This window comes from Desmodus rotundus, chromosome 1 (genome assembly GCF_022682495.2).
Source record: "Desmodus rotundus isolate HL8 chromosome 1, HLdesRot8A.1, whole genome shotgun sequence".
Taxonomy (NCBI): domain Eukaryota; kingdom Metazoa; phylum Chordata; class Mammalia; order Chiroptera; family Phyllostomidae; genus Desmodus; species Desmodus rotundus.
In genome coordinates, this window is record NC_071387.1 from 61,920,235 (window position 1) to 61,937,532 (window position 17,298).

Consider the following 17,298-nt stretch of genomic DNA (forward strand, 5'->3'; position numbering starts at 1 on the left):
TGCCAGCAATTGTTGAATTAAGGTGGCAACTATAGAGGTATTCTTGGTACTATTTTTCAATCTTTTTGTGTTTTTAAAAATCTTCACAATGAAAAATTAGAAAAATGCAGATAGCTGAGCATACCAATAAATCAATTGCCCTGGGTGTGGAACCAAGAAAGCACTGCTGTGAGCACCCCCAGTAGGTTTTAGGCCCACTAATATTTGAGAGTTATTGAACTACAGTGCTAAATGCTGGTGGAGGAGTAAGTGCAATAGGTTTGTGACAAAAAGAGCAACTTCTTCGGGGGAGAAAAATCAATTCAATTAAACACCTGTACTTCCTCTGGGGAGGTAAATGCAATCTAATTAACTGAGCAGGTGTAATGTTACTTAGAAATCGCACAGAAATGAAATTTGAAGAATTTAGAAGGGACTTTTGGTGGAGAACAGCCAGAAGATCAAAAAGGATTGGGAAAACATCACAATGTTTTTCTTCTAGAAGAAATCTGAGCAAATGTTCAGAATTCCTGTGACCAGAACTCTTCAGTGCTTCCCACTTCCTCATTATCTGGCCTGGTGGCAAAATCACCTGTGAAGCTTTAATATTGGTTATTGCCTACTGTCCCTATCCCTGCCTCCACCCTTTGGAACAGTGTTTCTCTATTTTAAAAGCTCGTAGGCGGTTCTAGACTTAAGAAGCAGTCGTCCGTACAATGAAAGCCAAAGCCTGCAGCCAGGCACATTACCTCTCCTCAAGGGCTGGAACCTGTCACAGCATCTTGGAACCCCAGCAGGTCAGCACAATGCCTGACATTTAACAAGTTCTAAACAGATATCAGTTGAATGAATACATTGATGGGCCAAATAGGTGAGTGGACAGGAACCAGAAGCTCTGGGCACCTGTAGATCATTGAATTTCCTGAAATGGAGGTGAGAGAGAGAAAGACAGCTCAAGGGAAAGATCATATAGGCAGAAAGGAGGAAAAGCAGAGGCCAAAGGAAATTCTACCTGCTTTGCAGTTTTTCTTAGAGCTCTGCCTGGACTCATAATCTCCCTCACAGACAAGAGGGAGAATTGTGAGGGGCACAGGCTCACATGTGGGAGCCCCCTCAATTATAAGTTCACTTTGATTTCATGTGGGAGCCCCCTCAATTATAAGTTCACTTTGATTTCTCTCTTATGTTCAAAGACACTACAAAATCCCACAGATCCCAGGCCCCCTAAAAGGGGCATCCTTTTAGTGTCTCAGCTGAGCCGGTGTAAGACGTGAACCTGTCTATCCATCTATGTTTTCACTTATTTCTTGCCTGAGGTTTAGACAGGATGTAGGTTTCCTTTTGGTGACGGAATTATGACTGACAAAAAAAGTGCTTACTGGAAATTCTTGTTCTTTGGATATTGGACAGAAATAGGTGTGTTTCCCTTAGCTGGTAGACAAGAGGAAGTTGCGACAATTTCTTTGAAAAATATTAACCCAAGTCCCCACCCACAGGTGGGTAACTGGTGATTGTTTCCTTTGGAGGAAAGGAGCAGGAACAAAACAGAGTAAGAGGGAGGCAGGCAATAAAATGACAACGTGAGCTCCCTCCCGGAAATGTGGGTGGATAAGTAGGACCTGGCACTGGAAAACTAGTATTACAGGAACGTCTGTTCCTTTGCTTAGGGTATTATTACTCAACCATTTCACCACTGCAAGCTCCTGAATGTGAACATCAGATTACACAAGGTGAAGAGGACCTGCTGATGAGTATTTTAAATCCGTCCTTTGTCCTAAAATGGAAACCTGACTTTCCGGAGTTCCAGTCACAGGAGATGTGTGCACGTGGTTGCCCAGATGTCTTCCAGCTCTGCTGGCATCCATGCTTTCTCTCCATTCCCGTCATCAGGCTGATACCAGGATGTTGGACTCATGGAAATCCCTGAGAAGTTCATGAAAATTCTGGAGCTTCTCCCCTGAAGTATGCCCAAACACAGAACATTTGTGCACATTTCAGGGGGCTCATGAGCCCCTCTGAAGCAACTATTAGAAACCTATACCATCCTAATCTGCTCAGAAACCTTCAAATACTTCCCGTTGCCTAACAAATACATTCTTTTTTTTTTTTATTGATTTAAGAGAGAGAGAGAAAAAAACCATCAATTTTTAATTCTACTTATTTATTCATTTTTGTATGTGTCCCGACTGGGGATAGAACCCGCAACCTTGGCATATTGGGATGATCCTCTATCTAACTGAGCTACCTGGCCAGGGCCCAAATACATTCTTAGAACCTGTTGACTGCCATTCAAAACTCTCCACACTAGGTTCACTACCTTCCTTCCAAGAACTGCTCCCAAATTTCATTGATTTAGCTTACACGTATTGAGCATTTATCTCATAAAATACAAAAATTATACATTTTATGCATTATGTCCATGCTTATGTACACATGCAAATACCTAAATATTCTATAAATATATATTTATAATATATAATAACATGTTTATACATTTAATAATATTAAAATAATATAATATATTATACATGAAACATTAAATTAGACGCAAAGGGATAACAAAAATGTTTAATACACAGGACTTGCTGGTGAGGAGTTTATAATGTAGAAACAAAGATAAAATGGGTAAATAAGTAATGATAGCATAAGTTAAATGTGGCCAATGCTGTGGTAGACATCCTGCTTGCCTACTCAATGGCTATGTTCTCTCTGCTCCTTGCTGGCAAAGATTTTGTTCTATCGCTTAATTTTCCTCAATGTAACTGACTTTATTCAGCTATTTAAAAGGGACACAAGTGGGAGAGAATCCATTCTTTCTACTACGGACATTGATGTGTGAATGGTGAATGTGATGCCTGGAACTACAGCAGCCATATTGTGACTGAGGGGAGTTTTAGCTGGTGGAGGACGCACAGAGGGACAGGTAAGAAAGATGGAAGAGACCCAAGTCATGGATGGAATGGTAGAACTTCTGACTTGACCAATAAGTGAACTGACTGCCTTCCAGACTTCTTGTCAGTGAAATAATAAATCCCTTCATAACTTAATACATTGAGTTGTGTTTCCTGGTACTTGAGTTGCAAGCATCCTCACTGACATAAGTGCCTTAAGACAGGCATAGTTAATGGGCTGTGGGAATAAGAGAAGGAACAGACTAGTAGATGAATCAGGTGTTTAACCCTGGTTATACATGAATATATATATGTATGTATGTGTGTACGTGTGTGTATATATATATTATATGCATGTATATGTGTATATAAGTATATTCATTTGTATAGATTTTTATTTTTGCCATCTTGAAGCACTGCAGTATAGTAGTAAAGATATGGCATGTTGGAGTCATTCAGTTTCTGCTACTTCCTAGCAGTAGTACTTTGGGTAGGTTATTTAATTTATATGGTCCTCAGCATCCTCCTCTATAAAATAACACAGTGCTCCCTACCTCACAGGATTTCATGAGGGTTAAATGAAATGATCTATATAAAGTTCTTGGCACAGTGCCTAAAACATGTATACCTTCAGCATATGACATCTGTTGACATTGTTCCTTTTATGGAGACAAAAAGTATTTCTTGAATACCTACAATGTGCTGGACACTTTCCTAGGCATTGGTTATAATGGTGAATTCCTGCTCTTATTTATGGAGGTTACAATTTGACCAATAATGATGCAGTAAGGCATGATTATAACCTGAGATGAGAGCTGTGAAGTGAAGGTATACAGCATTATGAAATCATATGATAGGTGAATCTGACCTTTTCTGAGGGTTAAGGAAAACTTCACTGGGAAAGTGACGTTTGAGGCTGGGGTTGGGGTGTGATGGGGGAATCATCATTCTAGCGTTACAGAAACAAATACATTTAGTTACTTGTTCTTGGACTGTAAATTCTTAAAATCAGTAATTACATTCAGGTAATCATATATTCACTGATTTATATTCTTTGCGTCCAGTATAGCAACCAGGGTCATCACAATCAGAAACAGTTGGCAACTGAATAAATGAAGCTCTCTTACTCCCCCTGTCAAAAAAAAAATGGGTTTAAAATGTCTATTTCTATGAGATGAGGAATATAAAGCACTCGAACACATAGTGAGGGCTCAGTAATTAGTAGCTGTTACTATCATTGCTGTCATTACTGATCTGTAACTCCCATCTATTATCTCTGCTGCTATAGAGTAAGCTCTGGGGATGGTAGGGAATGTGTCCTTTTACCTTTGTCCCAGAGTTCTCGGCACAGTGTCTTGTATAGAAGAAATGCTCGGTAAAAATTCAGATGATACAGGACATTCTTAATTAAGAATTAAGTGGACAGGTTAAAGAGGCTATGTACATTAAAAAATAAATTTCAAAGCTAATTTAATCATTCTCTGTAGGAAATACTTAATGCCAAATCTTTAGAATACAGATAAAAAATACATTTAAAAAACCAAAAACATATAAGAACAAGCCCAAATCCTGTGTGAGGAGAAAAATAACTGCAGAAAATCCAAATAGAATATCATGCATGTAATTAAAAACTTACTGCATTTGTAACCATCTGATATTTTTCCTTTACAGTTGACTGATTGATGAATTGATTTTCAAATTGCTTGTCTCCCCCCACTAGGAGCAGGATCTTGTCTGACTTGTTTCCATGCTGTATTCACAGCCCCTAGAGCCGCGTCTTACTCACAGCTGGTGAACAAGTAAATACTTGCTGAATAAAGGAACGTATACACACAAATCATACTGTATGTTATTTGGGGACGTGTATGCACCTTTGCAAAAAAGACATTGGAATTACAAACAGGAGTCTTTGGGTTGGGGGTGTTGAGGGGCGAAGGGTTTGGGGGATGGGAACTCAGCATGGTGACTGGAGAGGACTTTACTTACCCATGAAGTGGTTTCTGTCTTTTAAAAAATAGACAAGAAGCACAAGATGAGAAAATATTAACTATTCTGGTGGTGAGAATTTGAGTGTTATGTTATTCTTTGCATTTTCCTTTCTTTTAAATCTCTTAAAACATTTTTTCTAAAGTCTGAATGGAGAAGAGTGAATTAACCCCCGGTAATTTTACAGGATCTAAAGCTCTCTGATATGATGTTAGTTACACGTGGCCATCCAATTATTGTGAAGTAATCATTATCAGCCTTATTTTAATTGAGAGAAAAATGAGACAGAGATTGATGAGGGGGCTTGCAGGGACCACTTCTCAAGTCGGGACAATGCTTGCTTGGCTGAGGACCAGACCCAAGCATGCTTTCTCTTTCAGGGGATAACGTCAATGTCCTTCAAATATGAGAGCCAAACAGAGGTGACACAACATTAGCTTTGAGGCCTATAGTCCTGAGACCTAGAAGAGCTAAATCTAAATTGATGGACAATGAATGAGCAAATATTTTAACACAAATAGAAAAGATACTCCAAATGACCTTAAGTAAGCTATTTAAACTTTTTTTTATTCTTCACCTGAGGATATGCATTGATTTTAGAGAGAGGAAGGGAGAGAGAGAAAAAAAAAAATAGGGAGAGAGGGAGGGGGAAAGAGACAGAGACAGAGACATCGATTGTTTGCTGACTGGGGATCAAGCCCGCAACAATGTATGTACCCTGACCAGGAAATGAATTTGCGACCTTTTTGGTACATGGGATGAGGCTCCAACCAACTGAGACACAAGGCCAGGGCTGCTTAGAAAAGTTTAAAGCTTACTTTCCTCACCTATCAAATAGGTTACTTCCCCAAGTCATAAGATTTTGGGAGGAATGTATAATTTATATACTTCCATATTATATAAATTGTACAATTTATTTGAAAAATCCAGCGCAATTGGCTGGCCATCAACCCACAGGGCAAAAGTCACCAGTTAGATTCCCAGTCAGGGCACATGCCTGGGTTGCAGGTTCGGTCCTTGGTCAGGGTGCATATGAGAAGCAGCAGCTCAATGTATCTTTCTCACATTGATGTTCCTCTCCCTCTCTCTGTTCCTCCCTTCCCACCTCTGTAAAATTAATTAATTAATTAATTAAATTATGTTACATTTACACAATGGAATTCTACGCAGCAGAGAGAAAGAAGGAGCTCCTACCCTTTGCAACAGCATGGATGGAACTGGAGAGCATTATGCTAAGTGAAATAAGCCAGGCGGTGAGGGACAAATACCATATGATCCCACCTTTAACTGGAACATAATCAACAAAAGAAAAAAAGCAAACAAAATATAACCAGAAACATTGAAATTAAGAACAATGTAACAATAGCCAGAGGGGAGTGGGGAGGGGACAGTGAGGAGAGGGGATTACAGGAACTACTAAAAAGGACACTTGGACAAAATCAAGGGTAAAGGTGGATGTGGGGGAGGGAGGTGGGTTTGGCTGGGGTGGGGTGGAGGGATGGGGAGAAAATGCAGACAACTGTAATTGAATAACAATAAAATTTTAAAAAATAAATATTTTTATATCTTAAAAGAAATAATTTAATTAAATAAAAAAATAAAAGACCTAACACAGTATCTGGCATTTAATACATGTTCAATATTTGTGTGTTTTCCCTTGTTTTCTCATGTTCCCATGTATTATGTTGAACCATTGGAAATGCCTTTTTTGTAAGTAAAGATGGTTGAAAATGGGCAGTTTTGTGAGTTTCATGTTATTACTCTATGAACGTAAGCTCTGATACCACTATCAGCGCTCTCATCTTGAATTCATGTGTGAGGAAAGGGCAAACCACAGTTTAAATAAAACTGATGATTGTTTTGGGCTTGAGAGTCTGTTTGCATGGACAGATCAAAGGGATCTGCAAGTGTGTAAGGCAGAGAAGGGTAGTCCAATTGGCAAAGATAGGTTTACATAATCGGGGTTAGGCAATTGCAAACTAGACAGCTGCTCGATAGCTTTTGGCACCAAAATATATTGACCAGCTGGGATATCATTAATGCTTAACAGTTCTATCCTTATGACAATATCTTGGTCAATTAGGTTGCCTTTGACCACCAAAGGGTATAATATATTCTGACGTAAAGGCCACATGTGTATCTGTGCAGCACATATTCCATTATACTGACGTTATGGAATATACACGAAGTATAAATGCATTCACTGCTTCAGATCATCGGGACAGTGTGATTAAAGAGGAGTAGAATTAAAATATGCATTGATTTCTTTTTTTTTAGAAAATAATCATTAGGCAACACATTTTATGTGTATAATGAAAACAAAGGGATCCAAATAATTAAAATAATTTCTACGGTGGATTTTTAAAGAATGGTTATAGAAAAAACATAGCTATAGAAAGCCAGTTTTGCATAATATGTACATAGAAATAAATAGAGAAGGACAAACGCAATCACTGAAGAAAATGATTAAAGGACCTTTACAGAAAGGTGTTTGAAAAAACACTTGGGCTATTGTCAGTGGACTCTGAAGCCATTTCCAAAATATTTCCAGCTAGGTAATCTCCAGATAGTGCACTTAAACTATGAGCAGACAAAACCAATAAGGACAAAATATAAGACAATGAAAGTCGTGACATTTCCCAGAATGCTTCATATGTTAAATTTTAATGCATTAAAATATTCAGAATATTTGCAGAATTTGCAACTGTGGCATTTGCAGACTAAAATTCGTAATTCAAAGTTTTAATGCAGTAGCAAAAAAAAAAAAAGTCATCCAAACACAGAACCTTTAACACCTAATCCAAAATGTACATGGATGAAGGATTTCACTAGTAAATTGTTTCAATTTTAAATCCTTTGCTGTTTATTTAATTTGACATCTACTGGAATTCTTTGGTTACTTTCATTAGCATCTCTGGATTGGCCTTTACACCCGGATTGACCTATTTTTTTCTTTCCCATAATATAGGTACTTGTTTGGCTCCCAATGATTGCTTCTCATCCCTATGTAAAGCACTAAAACTAACATCAATGATACTCTTCAAAGCCAGAGAACTTTATATGGGGAGTATCAAAAATAAAGAGGCAACCAAACAAGTTACTACTTACATCTATGGAACTACTTAATCATCTGATAGGACTCAAATAAAACACTGCCTGAGATGCATAGGCAGCTATAAATATAGGGAATCCTTCTACCAATTTAATGTATATACACATTTGCTGGTGCTTTGACAAGTGATTAAAGAAACCCATTTTTATGGTCTAGCTTATTTTTTTTCCTCCTTCAGATGGATGGCTTTTCTTCAAACTTGGAGACAATGGATCATGGAATATTAGTAGTGGAAAGGACTTTAGCAACCATCTAGTTCAAGTCCTTCATCTACAGATGAACAGCTGCGGTGGAGAAAGCTTCGCAACTTGTTAATATTCGATGGCCAGCAAGCAGCAGAGTCAAAACTAGATACCAAATGTGTACTGATAACTAGATGAATGCCATTTCCTCCAAATTATTCTATCTTACTACTTTCTAAACCACCTTCCCTTAAAATATTATGTACCCACTGAACATTTCCAGACTGAATAATCAGCAACTTTGCTAGTGTGGTTTTGCTTTTCAAGGTAAGAGTGGGATAGCTTTTTAAGTTGAAAATCCCGGGATAAAGGGATCATGGGCATGAAATTCTGCCTGGGAGCCTGCCTGGAGGAGGTGTCCATGCTCGTGGTGATCCGTCTTCACCTTGCACTGGCATTCTTCTACCAGCATCACCACCTTGACCACGGGGGCAAGGTCTGAGCAGTTCAGCTGCAAGTGCATTGTGGTGAACTTGGCAGGGGAGCAGTGGAAGCAGAAGTGAGGGTGCTGTGCAGCTCCAGGAACACGAACAGACCCGCATTTCCCAAAGCAAAGGTTGTTCTGTACAACTACTTCCTCACAGTCTTCGTGGGTGATAGACTGAAAGGCAAACATATCTCTGTTAAGTTGTCTTGATTCATCTCATTAACGTGCATGATACAGAAGCTGTACCCTGTAAGGGTGAGGATAATTTCAACTACAATCTCAAAACCTTTCCAATTTTGCATATTTTGTAATATTTAAGTAATGGGATCTATAAGGGCAAAATGCCAGCTCAACTCAATATTTCTTTTACTGAGTAAATTAATAAGTTAGCCTTTAAGAAATCCCTAAGTTGATATGAGAATATTTTACTCTAGTTTTAATTTTTTAATTACCAAACTTTAAGGAATTTTGTCTAATGGGATATTATCAATTGAAAAAAATCTAAGGGCTAGCTTCTTGTGAAAGTAATGTGCCTTACCTTTCTATTCCTCACAGAGCATTGTGCATAACAGATTCTCAACACATGTCTGTTCAATTTCTCATAGAATAGATCAGAATACAACGAGTTTTATTCTACTCTACTTTGCAGGGCCTGTAATACATTCAAATCTATGAAGTTGCTGCGAGCAAAGTTGCAACACATATGCCTGTAAATCATCATGCGTGACACTGCCCTTGCCTCTCCCATACCCTGTGCCCCTAGCTTTATGTTGCCTTCAAAATATGCAAGTCAAACATCTTAATTTTAATTTAATTAGCAAGAGAATTCAAAATATATAAGTTTCAAAGGAAATTTGATTACACAATCCTTAGGAGCAAGTTTCTAACTGCACGTGGCCAACGAAGCAGTCATTATTAATTAGTAGTTTACTTGCTATTGCTACACATCCTTGCCTTTTTAAGCAGAATACTTAATGGCCTCGCATGCCCAATTGCCTTATAATACTGCCTGCTTAATGGGGTGGCATTATTGGGCTGTAAAATTTTACTTTACCCAGCATTGCTCTTCTTTCAGTATCTTTAGGTTTAAGGACCTGATGCAATTGCTCAATTTAAATTTAACATTTGGAGTATGGGGATTGCCAGGACTGGCTGGAGGAAGTAGATGGTAGAACGCCCCTTTGTCTTAATAGCGTGGAATCAATCATGATAACCACATCAATCAACACAACATGGATCAGGAGGTCATTGTTACTAAGGGGAGAAAATGTGATTTTACGTCAATATTATTTTTTAAGAGCTAATGGAAAAATAAGTTAAAGCAACTTTGCTATGGTAATACTAAAAATATGGTAACTTACGCCTGACAACCTCAACATACTTTATAGACTTGTAAAGTATTTACATGTGAAATACAGGGATTAAGACCATCATACACAGGTGTAAGAATGGGGGGAGTCTAATGTATCCCACCTTAGCAACAAATGGAGTGGACTGCCCATCCACATCCTAGCAGAGATAGAGCTAGAGAGAGTTCTGCTAGTAGTTCTAAACCACCAGTTTCATAACGGAGGATAAGTCTATCTCTCTGGATAGAACCCCTCCACCCCCCGCTGCAACCCACCCTTATAAAAATAAGTAAATAAAATCACATAAAATAAAGCTCTGTGCCATCAGTATAAACGATTACTAATATGGGCAGTACAATCATACTATCCCTGCAGCATTTCCAGAATACCAAGCAATAATGGGAAGTTCAGAAGGAAATTTAGGAAGTATGATCATACTTTGCCAAATCCTATGATGAATGGCCAAGGACCAAGTCTGGGAGTTAGGCAAGACTTGGGCTCCTGGCAGCCTCTCCCCCTCCTTGCCACCTGTCCCAGCTGTCCACCCCCTTCCTGCAAACCCCAATCCCCTCTCCACCCAGAACAGGTACCTGGTTGAAAGGCACTGTCCTACAGGTCTCCTGATGCACCTCGTGGCTTTTGATAGGCAAGATGACCCCCTGAGAAGCCGGACTCATTCTGAACATGAAGTGGTGCCAGAATTTCTTGGCTTCTTCCTGAAGAGGAGACTTCTTTATCTGCATCCCATCCTCTGACTGAGTGAGCGTCTGGGTCCCAGGTGGGACATGCTCACTGATGGGGTCCTGGGTTGGCTGTAATTCTCTCTCAGGCTTCTTCCAGAGCTTGCCAAACCTGAGCAGCATCTTCTCCCTGTGCCTCCAGCCTTCCGCCACAGGGCTGGCACCTATCAGGTGTGGCACCGCAACAAACAGGTCTGGCTTCTCCTCAGCCTCCTCCGGGTTGCCCATGGGAAGCTCTCTGCGATTTCTTTCTAGGGGCACGAGGGAAACAGAACTCTGACTCTGGAGGCCGCCGGGATGCTCTGCGGCCTTCCCCAGAGACAAGAGCACCAGCAGCTGAAATAAGAGGAGAAGCATGTCGTCGGGGCCCAGCTTCTTTCAGATTCACAGATGGTGGAGGCCCAAAGGAGAGGCTCTCTCCCCCCAGGACTGTGAACAAGGAGATCAGATCCCATATATATAGATACCTGTCTTGTGGGATGGGGAGGCAGGTGGTCAGTAGTCAGGCAGGGTAAACACATTTGTTTGCTTGAATTATGTAGTGCTAATGGTGTCCTGCCTTTACTTTGGTTTTGTGTATTTTAGAAGACCCCAGTGAAAGCCTGGGACCCAGGGGGTCATTAGCTGACTCTTTTATCACTTGAGATTTGAAGAGCAGTATTTGCAAAAACAACACATTCTTTGCCCCATTTCCCATCACTGTTTCTAGAAGGACCAGAGTCAGCTAACATTTGCAGCACATCTGCTTTGGGCTCAGATAAAATAGACAAAACATGTTTTTAATAGAGAAGTATGCCAGATAAAAATTAAAGGCATACATTTGGGGAAAAGCCAGTCCTTTAGGCTCTAAAAGCACACATGCACACCCCCGGTACACCAACAAGCAGCTGAAGAAGAATATCAAAATTGTAGGCAAGGGAAAGGAAGAGATAGAAAGATGCATCCTTTGCTGAGCAGATGACTCTCCTTCTTAAAGGTGGTTGAGATTGCTGACTTTGTGTGGAATCAAAGTAAAGGGAAACACAATTTTCAAGTTAATCCCCACCCTTTAAGAATCAAATACTTGGTGCTAAATTCACACCTGGTCAGTCATCAGATAAACTCTTTCAATTGTTCACAAATTTCTCAACAAGATACTAAGTAATAGACTGACAGTTCCTTAGTCTTCACTGGGGATAGGGAAATGTCTCTCTCAAGCCTCCCCACTGATTTTTTTCTTTGTCAAACAAAGAGCCAGACTTGAGAACGTGGATTCTAAGAACCAGGTTTGATAGTTTTGGGCATGAAGCTGGCTGATCAATTCTTTACAGAATCCACATCATCTTCCTTATTCTCCAGTAATTGATGGCCAGGACAAATAAAGGAAAATTTGTTAGGTGACTATCATTCAGAAACATTGTAGAGCAGGCCAGGATGTGAGAAAGAACATATCCACGAACTGAAACGCCAGAATTGAGCCTCATCAACCCTGCACACCATTTCAACAGTGTTTCCACTGGGCACTGATCTAATACTTGCTTATAGTTCTGCCCTTTTAGTTTAGTCACCATAGTCCTTGGTGTTCGTCACACACCTCATCCTGGATCATCCTTCCTCCCACCCCCAGTCTTGACTTCTGATTAAGTTTTCTTTTTACAAAGACTTAATTCCACTGGACTCTTTTTCAGACACATGTTCTTTTTAATAGTCATCCTCGATTCTGTGAGATAAAGCCTCAAATAAGTCCCTTTACTTAAAACGATGAACTATTTTTAAATGGACCATCACTTTTTTTTTCAGAATTCTATCAAAAGAAATATATTTTACTTGTACCAAATATCATAGGAACTGTGCTAGTATTAATTAAGGTATAGTTAATCCACATTAAATGAACATTAGTATTTGCCATTTCTTTTCAAGTATTTTTCTAGTTGCCTGCTCCTTGATTTCTTAATTCCCCTCAGCTAGCCGATACAATAGACTTTCCAGAGCTGGCCACTCCTCCCTAATTGTAAATATGGTATGGAAGTCAACTAGGACACATTTCCTGATTCCTTTTAAACTTTACTTTAATGCCTGAAGTTCCACTGCCACCAATCACAGCATCTTGCATTTCCCCAAACTGAAGACTATCCCAGAGATTCCACTCAGGGTCTCAGGTAGCCTGGCTCTGAACAGGGAATACAATTAAAATAATTCTGTTGAATTAAAATTTGTAGAAGACTCAGTTTGTGGGTCAGGCATCCTAGATACTAGAAGATGATACTAGAAGAGGACTTGAGGAGAATTTCCTTTTGCTGTTTTGTCCTTCCTGTTGAGAAAATGTGCAAATATCCTGACCAGTTAACCTGGCAAAGCCCAGCCTCTGTGATGGGAACTGTGGTGCACAGGTCTGTCTTCAGCCCCCGTCTCTCACAAGGCAGACGACCTTCACCTCTTACCACCTTTCATCAACTCGAGAGCTAAGAATGAGGTACTTTATAGCTTACTCTTAAGGACAAACATTTTGAAGCTTTCGGCAAAAATATGCTGCCTCCGTGGATCTTCAAGTGATATAGGCATCTAGTCCCCCTACCCCAATTTGGAAGAAGCCAAATGGAGGTCGGTCTGGACAGGCCTCGAGACACAGCAGGAAGCTGATGTGAGGAGAGAGCTCCACAAATTGCTGGTGTACTTAGTATCAGAGGCCACAGCAGAAGGCAGGCCGGAGCTTACCTATGCCCAAGTCTGCTCAGTCCTCCTCGTGGGACAACCTCATGCCTGTGTGAGAGCCAGATCTCATCATTCACTCATTCATTGCCATTTATACCTCATGCCCAGCATGATCTCACCTCTCTCATTTCAACCTGGTCTGGTTTTCCTTAAGCTCTAAGATGTCTTCAGGACCAGGTGGAGCTCCCAGCGTGCCTGTGAGAGGACAGTACGCAGCTACCTGTTCAGCCCCTCTTACAGGCTCTCAGAGGGAGCTGAAGAGCAGCCTTGTGCTTTCTGAGAACCAGAGAAGCTAAGTTTTTTCCTGAAAACCCCAGGCCTAAATCAACAAAAGGTGAGAGGCAGCGTTAGGGTCGAAGGTGGGCACTGGAGTTAAACTGAGAGACAGAAAGGGAATTGGGGTTGATGGATTTGTGAAAGAAATCCGTTTAGGGCGCATGCCATTGCCTCACAGCTACCTCTCTTTTCAAAATATAGAGTAGCAGTGGTGTCGAGAGACTTTAGATTATTTAAAGAGAGCCCAGAAGAAGGCAGAATCTTTCTCTTTTCCAAAACACAAAGAAGAAGGCAAATTAGAGTAAGTGGTTCCCCCTTGAACCTTTGTTATAATTAAGTTTACTAAATTACTCAAAACAAAGAACTTCCCACCCTGCACTGCCCTTCCTGCCACTTTCTGCGGAAAGAACTCATCAGAAAGGGCTCGTTCCCCAAACCTGCTCCACTCCTTGGATGCATTGGTGTGTTCATTCCCACAGCAGGTATTTGAGTGCCAGCTCCGTGCGAGGACCTGGGGGTAAAACAGAGACAGTGTCCTTATCCAGGCCTGGTGGAGTCCGTGGTCTGCAGGGAGAGAGACCTGTTTATTCAAAACGAGTTGCCAGAGAAGCCGCTAGGCAGGCCCCATTCCTGTACTGATCCGGACGCTCAGATCCAAATCCCACAGGCTCAGTGAACGGTCCCTCTGCATTTCCACTCATTGTATTCACTAAATGTTTAAGCGCATTAGACATGTAATCATTTGCTTTTATTTTTGATTAGGTATTAAACATCTGTAGTAACAAAATTCAAATAATACAAAAAAAATTGTGCAATGAGAGATAACTCTTCCTCTAATTTCCCAGGCTACCTCTCCTGCTGTGGAGCCAATCACTGTTATTAATTTCTTTATGTTTTCAAATTTTCACTTACCATAGGCTGAATTATGCCTTCCCAAAACTCATGCTGAAATCTTAACCTCTAGTTCCTCAGAGTGTGACCATCCTTGAAGACAGGGCCTTTAAAGAGTTGATTACGTTGAAATGCAGTCATTAGGATGGGCCTATTCCAATAAAAATGGTATCCTCATAAGAAAAGAAGATTGAGACAAAGACAAAGACCAGAAGAAAGACCATGTGAAAGTATAGGAAGAAGAGGCTGTCTCCAAGCTAAGGAGAGAGCCCTCAGAAAGAAGCGTCCTTACCCACACCTTGATCTTGATCTCGATCTTGATCTCCCAGCCTCTAGAATTGTGGGAATGTGAATTTCTGTTGTTTAAGCCACCCAGCTGGCGGTACTTTGTTATGGCAGCCCTAGCAAACTAATTACATCACACTAAGAGGACTAAATATATAGCCAATAAAAAAGGACAAATATCAAATGGTGTAGCATGCCACAAAAAATTTCCATTTCCACTTTTGGGCACTGACCCCTGAGTTACCTTTTAGCATCTGCTTACCCTGTTTGCAGCCTCAGCCATTTTATGGCTCTCTGTCCAAAACACTCTCTGTTATGCACACAACTCATGGACTGTACCTAAATGTGACAGAGCAGCTACGCACCGAGATTGTGAGAGGGCTCCTGCAAATCTGAAGAGTAGCCGTGGCAGCTGAGATGACTTTACCATGTGCCCCGCCACCCCACAGTCCAGCCATCCCCCGCTGCCCACCGTCCAGGGTGCCCTCACTGATGCTTAACCCCTGTCATGCTCCCTCTTCCCCATCTTTAACATCTCCCCTGATCATGTTTCATTCTGCAGAAAGCTGCTCTCAGAGAGAGCACTGTAAGTTGAAGTAACTCTGAACTTGGAGCCAGAAGAACTTTATCTGATTTCTGACTCTGCCTTACAGCTTATAAGCTACATGATCTCAGGTACTTAACTTCATGTCCCTAAACCTTGACAGGGACAATACCACCTGCCCTACCTTCCTCATCCGGCTCATTACCTTTCTTTTCACTCCTAATCCATCTACCACTCTGGATGACTTCAGCATCCACATGGATGGGTCTGATTGACAACATGCCATAAGCATCGTGTGATGTTGCATTCAATACTCTGGCTAACTCTGATGACCCCCCTTCAGCAGGCCTCCCCGCCCCCATTGTTTTGACCCCGCTGTCACCAGGAATTACTCCAGCTCCAAACGGAGACTTCCGAGTTCTGTTCTCTCGTGACAACATCCTGTTGTTTCAGTGCTCTCACACAGTGGTCCCCAAAGCAGCTGTTTTCTGCTCTGTCCTTGTACTAGTACTACCACATTTGTGGTTAAATAATTATTGGTGTGCACATTTGTTTAACATTTGTCTGCACTTTGGACTCAAAGTCCATGAACATAGGGGCTATGTCTTTCCTTTTTAAAAGATTTTATTTACTTTTTAGAGAAAGGGGAAGGGAGGGAAAAAGAGAGAGGAACATCGATTGGTTGCCTCTTGGAGGCACCCGGACTGGGGATGGAACCCACAACCCAGGCCTCTGCCCTGACTGGGAATTGAACTGGCGACCTCAACCAACTGAGTCACACTGGTCAGGGCAGGGACTATGTCTTACTTGTTCACAATTTCAGGCCATAGAAAAATTCTTTCCATGTAGAATGCTCCAATAGAATGCTTCCAGTAGATGCTCCAAAATATTGGTTTAAAAATGAGTGAATAAATGTATGAGTGAGTGAATGAGTGAATGAATGAATGAATGAAAAATGTCTATGAGTTCTCTGCCTCACTTCCTTCCCTATCCAGGTTGTGTTCACAGTCCATTACTTAAAACTTTTGCAATATTCCTAACTCTCTTGCCCTCTTTTCCTTCTCCTACACCCATCTAGTAAAATTTCAAGCCTGGAAACACCCAGCTGTCCACATTTCCTGGGCCATACCTGGGCTATGGGATGCTGGCAGAGATGACGACAAAATGACAAAAACCGATTTTATATAAATTAACCATCTCCAGTTTTACTGAACCTTCAGTTCTGCCCAGAAATCTTTCTTACTACTATAGTCAACTTTATTTCCCATATAGATCATTTTAAAACTTCTCTAATTATCTCAAAACTTTGACTGCTCTGCCTCTTTCATAATTTTTTTTTGGATTTACCTGAGAAGAATTTTACTTTTTTAATTACTTTCATTATTTTTAAATATATTTTATTGTTATTCTATATAACCTCACCCTTTCTTCCACAGAGAAAGACAGAAGCCATCAGATAGGACAATTTCCTCCCACTTGACCATCAAAACATACCGATTAATTTCTCCTTTGCACTCTGCCCTTGGAATTCCATCCTGTCCAGCCTACTTTGCAGAACAGTCGCCCCCTTTATAGTCAAACCCCTTCACTCACTGGCTGTCTCCATCAGCATGGATATAGGGTCTGCTTGTTTTGAATCTTTTAAAAATGTCTTTTGATTTCATAAAAGCTTTCAGGTTCTGTGCTTCTATGTTGTCTTTTGCCTTCACAGGCACATTTTGGAAAATTGTCCAAACCCCATCCACTGACACAGCAACCCACTGAAGCCTAGTTTTTTGCTCCAGGACACCTTTACATCTTTCTTCCCAGGATCACCTGCACCTTCTTGTAGCTGTTGGAACTCACTGCAACACTTAACTCATTTATCATGAATTTGGTCCTAAAT

At 40.7% G+C, this 17,298-nt stretch overlaps 1 protein-coding gene across 1 annotated transcript; it reads right to left on the bottom strand.

Moving 5' to 3' along the window:
- Positions 1–8,496: 8,496 nt before the first annotated feature.
- CER1 (cerberus 1, DAN family BMP antagonist) lies at positions 8,497–11,083 on the bottom strand. The gene is made up of 2 exons (XM_024558259.2): positions 10,577–11,083; positions 8,497–8,811 (listed from the first exon to the last, which is right to left on the bottom strand). Exons 1-2 carry the CDS (start codon positions 11,081–11,083, stop codon positions 8,497–8,499), a joined length of 822 nt encoding a protein of 273 aa, XP_024414027.2.
- Positions 11,084–17,298: the final 6,215 nt, after the last annotated feature.

Excerpts from the sequence above, each read along its gene's own strand:
- CER1 (XM_024558259.2), bottom strand. The coding sequence starts at position 11,083 with ATGCTTCTCCTCTTATTTCAGCTGCTGGTGCTCTTGTCTCTGGGGAAG. Across the intron at positions 8,812-10,576 it reads GGACAGTGCCTTTCAACCAG|TCTATCACCCACGAAGACTG; the intron begins GTACCTGTTCTG and ends TTTGCCTTTCAG.